The following is a 10,186-nucleotide window of genomic DNA, read 5'->3' as shown; positions in this document are numbered from 1 at the left end:
AGTTGTTTTGGAAGAGAAATTTTCAGAACACCAATAATCATTCCCTTATTTACGTGGGACTTTAGTGCTTAGAAGTTAACACGACTGAGACGAGTATTCCTTAACCATGCTGGATCTTCAAGATTAGATAAAAGACAAACTGATTTTTTTAATTTAAAAAAAATTGATATAGTCGATTATGAGTTCGTCTCACTTTCATGATAAGGCATGAAGGGTTCTTAGCGAAGACTTCAAGCTCTTCTTCGTCCATCACCAACCTGTGATCTATCTCAGTGAGTTGCCTGAGACTCACCAGATCACTTTTTCAAGAAGGAATAAAAAACTCCCTCGAGAAGCCACTGGTCGCCATTTTTGCATTCGAACATGATAGAACCTTTTCCACAAATTTATACTGTAGAACCGTCTCCAAACTTCACCTTCGCGGTGACTGCTTCATTTTGTTCAAAGACCTTCTCTTTATAGCTAGTCATGTGATTGTTGGCGCTGTTGTCCAAGAACCAAGCATCTCTTGATGTCTCGTCATTCTTAGCTTCTCGGATTTCTGGAGTCAGCTTCATTTCATTCTGCATGACAACATTAATTGACGATATCTCCTCCGAGATTGCTATAATCAATGTTGGTTCGGCGTTGTCCGCGTGGGTAAGGTGTGCTACCTCGTTCTTCTTTGCTCGATATTGTGTTGAGTAATGTCCTATTTCATTGCAATTAAAACACCGAATGTAACTTTTGTCTCGAGAAGCTTCTCGACCACCCAAACCACCTTCTTTGACTTTCCGAGACGGTGCTCCTCGGCCTCCTCTCCCTTGGCCTCTGCCTCGGGTTCTACCTCGTTGACCAGGGGTCCCACTATATGTGGTATCCCTTTTCCATTAGTTCAACGAGTCTTTCTCGTCCTTTTTCAACTGTTCCTTCCACTCCTCCTGAGTGAGTAGCACTTGTCATTCGTGTCCTCTAGTGCTTATGCTTTTCTTGCGCGTGCGCTCTTCAAAGGTCTTCAGCCTTTCAACTGCTTCCTCGAATGTTAACGTCTCGAGGTTGTAAAATTGTTCGATGCCGGCTACCACACTAATAAACCTTTTTGGCACGGTCTCAAAAAACTTTTTTACTATCGTATCATCATTTAGTGTTTCTCCAAGGCTCGAGTACCTGACCGATATGGATGTGAGTCGACCATCATATTGATCGAGCGACTCACTATCGTTCATATGCATCCTATCAAAATCATTCTTCATTGTCTGCAATCGTGCATTCTTCACACAATCTGCGCCACGAAGCTCGTCTTGAGACAGTTTCCACACTTCCTTCGTCGTCTTCTTATTTGCCACCTACATGAGAAGATCCTCCAGAAGTGCTTGTAGAAGATGCGACCTCGCATTCTTATTGAGTCAGGCATCAATCTTTGTGTCTTCTGCTGACTCGATGACCTCCCACACTCCTTGGTCCTCCATTATAGCCTGTAATTCGTGTGTGTTAGCTGCGGATAGTGGAATATGCCATTGTTTTTCTGCATCCCTATTGATCCTGCATCCTTCGATATATATCACACTAGATGATTTTTGACTTTCACCTGATGCGCTGATACCAAATGTTAGTTCAGAGAGAAAATCACTCACAAGACTTAAAAACAATTACAAGAGTTACTATCTCTCTTATTTTCTTCTTATCTAATTCAGAGCATTATTACAAATCTTCTAGTTTCGTCAGTAATACAGATCTTCCATTTCCACATTATTGCAAATCTTCCATTTCTTTGTAACAGTTGTAACGACCAGGAGTAATGCAATAGTGTTCCATCTCCTTTTATATCTAATGTGACTCGTAAAATTATTAGTACAAGAATTAAACATATCCTTCCTATAATGACAATCTCATTAAACACCATATTGAGACACTTAACCCTCCATTAAGCATCATCCATAAAAGTTAATCGAAGCCTTATCCTTACAATGAATCTGAATTCACAATAACTCTTTTCTAAAGAATATATATTGAACTTCAAATGATACAACCCAAATGGCAGACAACCATTTTTACATCTAATAAGCATGTTAACAAATTATCATCCAAATTTAGTGTTACAAAATTTTAAATTGATTAGGATAATTATTAAGACATTAAATTCGTATTACATTTCTCTATAAAATAATTATTCTTTTGACATATTTAAATGAGCGTAATAATGCTATTGCTAATAACAATAATGAGAAAAAAAAATATAACTTATATAACTTATTCCTCAATTATAAATAAAAAAAGAAGATTGAATCATAAATTTCTAAAAAAAAATAAAATAGTTATTTCAATTACTACCAGAAAAAAAGAGAAAAGAATATAATTAAATGAAAGAATAAAATTAAATACAAAAATGTGGTGTATAAAGGTTACGACTATGCCCTTAATAAGGAACATTCAGCCGGCAACCCTAAAGGGAACCTCTTGGAGTCATTGCAGTAATTATAAACCATGTAGTTGTTCTGCACCCATCTCATCTTCTCTTGGCCGGTCGTGTCCATCTGCTGATTGAGCCAGGCATTGCCACTTGAGACGGAGGACGAGTCGCTGCAAGACGACTTTCCGGCGGCAGCGGACCAGACGCAGGCGGTGGCGTCGTTGAAATTGCGGTAAGAGGCGGTGAACGGAGCGTTGGTCCAATCCGTCTTGACAAGTCCACCTCTGGTTGCCCAATCATCGGCGTTCCATAGGCTTGAATAGATCCTCATAGGCTGGTTCTTTAAGTAGGGAACGCCGATGGACTCTGCGTTCTTGAATTCCCTAATGGGTATCCCGTCGACTGAGAATCTGTTGTTATTAACAATAAGATTATTATTATGAGTATATGTTATAGAAAGAATGAATGAATTACATTTACATTATTACATACATAATTCGTTGTGGGTTCCATAAGATTGAATAGGTGTGGAAATCTGCTGTTGGATCGAACCAGAGGTAGAATTGTTGCTCTCTGTTTCCTTTTCCTTGACTGAACACATTGGTGTGAAGAATGTAAGGGTCGCCGCTCAGATTCCCCAAGAATTCGAAATCTATTTCGTCCCAAGTCGATCCAGGCGATTTCAACTGCACCCAATATTTAATTACAATTCATTGTAAGATCATGAGATGATTTGTTTGTTTGTTTGTTAACTTACGTAGTAGGCGGTGACGGTGCCTGCGGAGTTCCCGGAGACGAGTTTGATCTGCATATCGATTTTACCGAAGAGGTATTGATTCTTGGACTGAAAACCGGAGCCGGAGGGCTGATCAAGGGAGAGACTCAGAAGGTCTCCATTGTTGAGTATTTTTGCTCTGCCGTCGCCCCAGGTTATGTCTACCTTCTCGTTGAAGTTTGCGCTGCTGCATACATCTATACTCAAAATTACGAAAGCGAAGCTCAGTACGAAGAAGAGCATGATTAGTGATGATGAAGAAGACATTGAATTGAATTGATATTGATGGATGTTATAATATATTGATATGATGAGAGAAGTAGTAGTATTTATAGCTGTGTTGATCATTGAGAATGGGAAAGAAAGATAAAAGAAGATTCCAGGTTCATTCCATGAAAGCTGAAGCTGTAAACAGCTGTGTTCCTCCAACAGTCGTTACTCCCTCACTTGTTACGCGTAATCGAAATCGCGTTATTACCTTTTTCTTTTTTCTTATTTATTTATAATATATTCACCATATTTATGCATATATATTGTGAAATCATTTTAAGGCAGAAATGATTTTTTTTTAATCATTATATCTTCATCTAGTTATATATATAAATACAAATCAAGCCGATAAACTATATAAATATATAAATATAAATATCTGGCTGTGGCATAAAAGATTAAACCATCTAAACTTCAAAACTATAAACTATATTCGCACTAAAAAGTTAGTTAAAAAAACTTCTGACATAAGATTTAATAAGGAAAAAAAGTATGCTCAGTATGTCAAATGGGTAAACAAATTAAATCAACCTTTAAGAGCAAAGGAAACATTCAGTCTAGCCGATGTCTGGAATTTTCACATGGATCTATTTGGACCGATTAGGGTCACCAGCTTAGGCGGTATGCATTACACTATGGTTGTTATTTATGATTATTCTAGATATACATTTGTTAGATAAAATTAGACCGGTTAAATAGAACTTAACAAAAACAAACTTCCTGTGCAGGAACGGTTAAAGAACCAGGATTGGTCAAGTAATCCAACCGGTCAAGAATCCAATCGATTAGGAAAAGATGACCTGAAGCTTGTGACCGGTTAGAAGACAAAGCAAAAGATATAACCAAAACCGGAAGTCATCTGGTTAACCTGAAGTCATCCGGTTAATCTAAACAACCGGTAGACATCCAAAACCGAAATGCATCCAACCGGAAAACCGATGAAGAAACTACTTAGAGAAAGAAGCCAAGAACATCAAACTAAGTACAATCTACAAATCGGTGCAAACAGATATTTTGAGTATCTGCGGAAGATGATATCAAAGGAACAGACTGTCGCCCCAGGTTATGTCTACCTTCTCGTTGAAGTTTGCGCTGCATACATCTATACTCAAAACGAATGCGAAGCTCAGTACGAAGAAGAGCATGATTAGTGATGATGAAGAAGAAGAAGCCATTGAATTGATATTGATGGATGTTATGTTGGTCTGTGTATAAATATGATGAGTATTTATAGATGATCCATTGAGAGTGGGAAAGAGATAAGAAGGAAGGTTCATTGGGATTTAACCGTTAGGCTTCCATGAAACCTGAAGCTGTAAACAGCTGTGCTGCTTCAAACATGTAAACAGCTGTGCTGTCTGTCTTGAACAAACTTCCAAAAGCCATCACTCAATTACGCGTAATCAAAATCGCCTTACTTTTTTTTTTATTATTATTTTTTTTACATATGTCAACATAAAAGTAGAACTTATACCATCCTTATTAATGACAAAAAAAAAAATGGGTAATAATCACGAAAAGAGCTCTATAACCAAAATTTTGGTTATTGTGTTTATCAATAACCAATAAATCTTAATTATGAATTAAAAAATATTATTTTTATTTTTAAATTAAAAAAATAATAAAGAATTTTTAAATATAAGAATAATATTTAATTTCTAATTTTTATACATAATAATGTTTTTAAATTTTTAAAAATAATAATTAATTTTAGATAATTGTAAATAAAGGAGGATAATTAGTAAAAATGAAAAATGTTGTTTTTTTTGTGCTCCTAAATACAACAAGAGTGGTCTCTATTTATAGATTTTGAAAAATATAATTTTTGATATAATTTTTTTTTTAAATTATAAACAATATTAAAATCGGGTTTAAAGATAAGAGATAAAGAAAATCTTGGCAACCAATCAGATACTGACAAATGACAGCATTTGATTGGATGACCTTGGTTGTGATTTTTGTCCTAATTTGATTAAAACAAAGACCCAATGACATAAATTGACAAGATCAACCGACCCATTTTTTTGTCATGGATAAAGATGTCTTAGAACTTGTATTATTTTTTCTCTCTTTAATTTTAAATTTTACATTTCTCTTCCACCTTTAATTATTTTTAAAAATATTTAATAATTTCTCTCTTTTTAACTTATTTTATTTTAAAATTATTATAAATATTTACTTTATTTGAAATTAGATTATTATGAAATAAATTATTCCACTTGAACTAGAAACTAATGAATAAAAACTCAAATTACTAATATTCCACCTAAATAAAAAAAAAAAATGTAGATTAAGTTATAATATTATGTACGTGCTAGTTGAATTGAATTTTTAATAAATCTTATAAGAAGATTAAATAGAAAAAAAAAAAGAGAACTTACAAAAAAAAAAAAAAATAACAATTTAGTAAAAAATATATATATATATTTTACAATTATGTTTTTATATATTTTAATTTGATTTATTAATTAAACCTGAAGCTGTAAACAGTTGTGCTGTCTATCTTGAACAAAGTTCCAAAAGCCATCACTCAATTACGCCTAATCAAAATCCCCTTATTACTTCTTTTATTCAACTTTACTAATATTTAACCTAGATAAAAAAAATGTACTGCTATAAAACTTAAATTACTAATATTTAACCTAGATAAAAAAAATGTAAAGTAAGTTATAATGTACTGTTAATTGAATTAAATTTTTAATAAATCTTATAAGAAGATTAAATAGAAAAAAAAAGAAGAGAACTTATAAAATATATATATATTTTACAATTATGTTTTTATATATTTTAATTTGATTTATTAATTCACCTTATTATTACTTAATAATTTTTATATTTAACTTTTAATAAATTATATGCTACTTGAGTTGAATTTTTAATAAATGTTATAAAAAAAATGAAATAAAAAGAAAAGAAGAGACTTCTAAGGAAAAATAAGATTTAAAAACTTAAAAAAATATAACAGTTTAGTAAAATATATATATATATTTATTTGATTTATTTATTCTCCTAATTATTACTTAATAATTTTTATATTTAACTTCTTATTCTTTTATATTATGTATATTTATTAAGTTATTTATTTTTCCAATTATTATTTTTAAGAATATATAAATTAATTAATTACTTTAAATATATAAACATATAATTACAAGTTAATAGATAAAAAGAAAAAAAATATATAAAATTAATTTTTAGTAGAGGTTCTCATTTGTGCTTAACATAGTCTCTACTATAAAATCTACTATAAAAAAACTAAATTATTGAGAGAAATAGTTTAAATGCATTTATAGTGGCATGTATAATAATTAAAAAAAACAAATATTTATAATAATAAAAAATTGCCAGAATTACAAATTGAGTCTTCTTATTGAGTATCAATTACAATTTCGGACCTCCTATTTAAAATCTCGCATATTGGGACTTTCCATTGTCAATTTATACAAAATAGGGCCACTCGCTAACGGACATAGACGTCCATTAAAAATAAATTATGTCGCATTTATATTTATAAACAAATAAATGCATGTGGCTGACCATTTAAATTTTCTTTTAATAATTGTTATTATAATAAAATATTATCTATTAAAATAAAACAAAAAAATCAATGAATCTTCTCTTACACATCAAGCACGATCTCTCTCCCTCTACTCCATTCTTTCTCATTCTTTAAGTCGTGCGCCGTCCATCTTCTCTATCTACTTCAATCTTTCTCAACAGTAAGTCGTCCGCCGTCGCCTGTCGCCCGCCTCCGTCGCTGACCATTCGTTTCTTCAAGCATCGCAAAGGTAAACCCTAATTCTGTTTTGATAAATTCTCCCCTAATTTTATGATTCAAGTTTGATTTTTCTCATTATTTAATATTTATCTTTGATTAGGTCTTAATAAAAATTGAGGAAAATATATAATCAAGGAAAACAAAATCCTTCCCAAAATCTCATACGGTACGGAAGAAACGAAGTTATAAATTTTAGATTGTGATTTTGTAGATTAGACGCAGGTGTGATGCATTCAATTGATTTACAAAAGAGATTGGATCCCCTTCTTCAATGTTTATACGAATTATTACTAAGATCGTCCATCCTGATTCATATGATATCATTATTAGTCAAGTATGTTTTTTTCCTCAAATCTAATAGATTTGATATTTTCCCCCAAATAGTATTTGTTCATCCTGAGCATTGTTCATTTTTTCTCTACATGCATGTTATAATACCAATGTTGTGTGAAGATTATACAAATTTAAAGAGGAAGTAAATCTAAAATTATTTTATCACTTTCATTTTAATCAAGAAATTTAAAGAGGGGTCAAATTTTGGTGCAGGGTATAGTTTATATAGATCTGATATGTATATTTTCAACCATATTTTGGGACTGTTATAAATAAATAAAAAGCATCTTTTCGATTACCCTGTCAAAAGCATCTTTATTGTTTTTTGATTCACAATTAGATCATATTTAGAAAGGGTTTTATTTGATCATTCTCTTTTATTAATTCTGAAATTCTTCTTTTTCAGATATGTGTGATTAATACATTATGGGTAAGAAAATGTGACGTCCATTACAGATATTGATGAATTGTGTTTTTGGGATTTGGTAGAGTTTACTAAATCATTGGGATATAGTGACCGGCCTCTCTTTAAGTTTTTGTATGATGGGGTGATGGTGCTTTAAGCCCTTCAACTATGATCAACATGTGTTGGAGATTATACAATTATTTAAGAGTTGTCTAGAGGTTACAATTCATCTTGACCATGTTAATGAGTATGCTTTGAACCCAATACCCTTACAAGTTTGGACTAGTTTAGAAGATGAAGAAGAGACGGATTTTGAAAATGAAGAAGAGACTAGTTTTGATGAAACAGGGGAAGAAGATAGAATGTCTCAAGATTTCAAAGAAATTTTTGAAGTTAATGTCGAAGAAGGGGTTATTGATAAAGAGTTTGTAGATGAAGAGATTCATGTAAATAAACATTTTATTGCAATTAGATATCTCTGTGAGGACAATGCAAAAATTATGTAAGGAGAAATTGAATTGTGATGTCACTTTGTCCCTTATGAGAAGAGTCAAAGGTTTCGTATTGGAAGAAAATCAAGGTAACAATGATAAGGAGTTTGTGTGGAGGTATATTGTTGAGTTGAAAAATAATAATGACATAAGTACATTTATCCTCCAAACCACCAAAGACGAAGCAACTGGAGTGAATAAATTCAAACGATTTTACTTGTGTTTTAAGGCTTTTAAACATGGATGGTTGGTCGGATGTAGACCCGTTATCGATTTTGATGGATGTTTCTTGAAAAGTAAGAGCAAGGGAGAATTATTAACGGTAAATGATAGAGATGCCATTGAGAACATGTTCCCAATTTTGCATGGGCTGTTGTTCAAGGAGAAAACTTATCTAGTTGGGAGTGGTTTCTTAAACTCCTAATTGAGGATCTTCAATTAGGAGAAGGGTCCAACTTGACAATTATGTCTGACATGCAAAAGGTATTTAAGTAACATTATATCTTTCTTAAATCATTGTATTGTATTATTTATGTTTGTATCTGATCTTAATTTCATATTTTTGTAGGGGATGATTAAAGCTGTTGAAAATCTGTTACCTAATGTTGAACACAGATTTTGTTGTCGACGTTGGTACGGAAACTGGGCTAGAGCTGGATACATGGGAGGGGACTTAAAGATTTTGTTCTAGAATTGTGCTTGATCTACATATGCAGAACTTTTTGATGTCATCCTAAAAATTCTTGAAGAGGTTAAGGAGGGTGTTGGTAAGTCTCTAATTCGAATAAATGAAAGAAAATGGTCAAAAGAATATTTAAATGAAGACCCCAAATGCGACATGAAAGATAACAATATATGTGAATGTTTTTAATTCATGGATAATTGCTAGTAGATGCAAGTCTATCATTAGCATGCTGTGGCATATAAGGTTAATGGTAATGAGGAGAATCGCGAGATTGAGAAAATAACTAATCAATTTATGGTTTGAATATATATCACATGTGGAAAGAAAGATACTCGAAGTCTCAAAAGCGAGGTGCCATTGGTGCAGTTTATATATCACAATTTGGATTGAAAAATCTCCTTCAAGGGAGCCAGAACTTCCATGATCATATTGTGGACGCCCATCATCCCTGGGGATACTTCTTCAGATGAAGTGTGAGCAGAGGAGACACAATGGGATCCTAGAGGGATAGATCAAATAGGTGTAAGAAGAGAACTGGCTTGAATAGATAATTCTGGTTCTATGTTTCGGGGTGGAGCTTGATGATGAGGTGCATAAATTATTGCTTGAGAACCGACCTCATCTCCAAGAACCTCATTGCTCAGTTTACGGATAAAGCCCAAAATTTCTTTGGAATTGATATACATACCAGGAAGAGCGTTTGCAGAAGTCGGATGCTTGGACTTTTAAGCTTCAGACTCCTTCTCCTAAGCCGCATGCTCTTCTGGAGGAGATGATTCAACACCTGTTGGGGGAGTATTTTCAATTTGAGGAGAAGAAGAGGGAACTTCGTCAACTGCGGACGTTGGTTTTGAACAGGCTTGATCTCCCTCAACTTCTTTCTCACTTTCTTTGGACTTAAAGAGTAACACCTGTTGATACTTTATCACCAGATAATATCCCCTCTTCCCGCACATAGGCCCAATGACGCTTTATTTATTCCTTAAAAAAGGGGAACTACTCTTTAATAGATGACCAAAAATGATCATAAAAGTGAAAATTTTGAAAACATTATTCCTC

The 10,186-nt window shown here is 32.8% G+C and overlaps 1 protein-coding gene across 1 annotated transcript; it reads right to left on the bottom strand.

Annotated features, from left to right (window-relative positions):
* Positions 1 to 2,278: 2,278 nt before the first annotated feature.
* LOC124936662 (probable xyloglucan endotransglucosylase/hydrolase protein 23) lies at positions 2,279 to 3,482 on the bottom strand. Its single transcript, XM_047477178.1, has 3 exons — positions 3,147 to 3,482; positions 2,882 to 3,075; positions 2,279 to 2,799 (listed from the first exon to the last, which is right to left on the bottom strand). The coding sequence occupies exons 1-3, from the start codon at positions 3,429 to 3,431 to the stop codon at positions 2,388 to 2,390; spliced, it is 891 nt and encodes a 296-aa protein (XP_047333134.1). The 5' UTR covers positions 3,432 to 3,482; the 3' UTR covers positions 2,279 to 2,387.
* Positions 3,483 to 10,186: the final 6,704 nt, after the last annotated feature.

Source organism: Impatiens glandulifera, chromosome 4 (assembly GCF_907164915.1).
Source record: "Impatiens glandulifera chromosome 4, dImpGla2.1, whole genome shotgun sequence".
NCBI classification, from domain to species: domain Eukaryota; kingdom Viridiplantae; phylum Streptophyta; class Magnoliopsida; order Ericales; family Balsaminaceae; genus Impatiens; species Impatiens glandulifera.
Note: the sequence above shows the minus strand (reverse complement) of the source record. Positions and strands in the feature narration are given on the sequence as shown.

Excerpts from the sequence above, each read along its gene's own strand:
- LOC124936662 (XM_047477178.1), bottom strand. The coding sequence starts at position 3,431 with ATGTCTTCTTCATCATCACTAATCATGCTCTTCTTCGTACTGAGCTTC. Across the intron at positions 3,076-3,146 it reads GCACCGTCACCGCCTACTAC|TTGAAATCGCCTGGATCGAC; the intron begins GTAAGTTAACAA and ends TATTGGGTGCAG. Across the intron at positions 2,800-2,881 it reads TGGAACCCACAACGAATTAT|ATTCTCAGTCGACGGGATAC; the intron begins GTATGTAATAAT and ends TAATAACAACAG.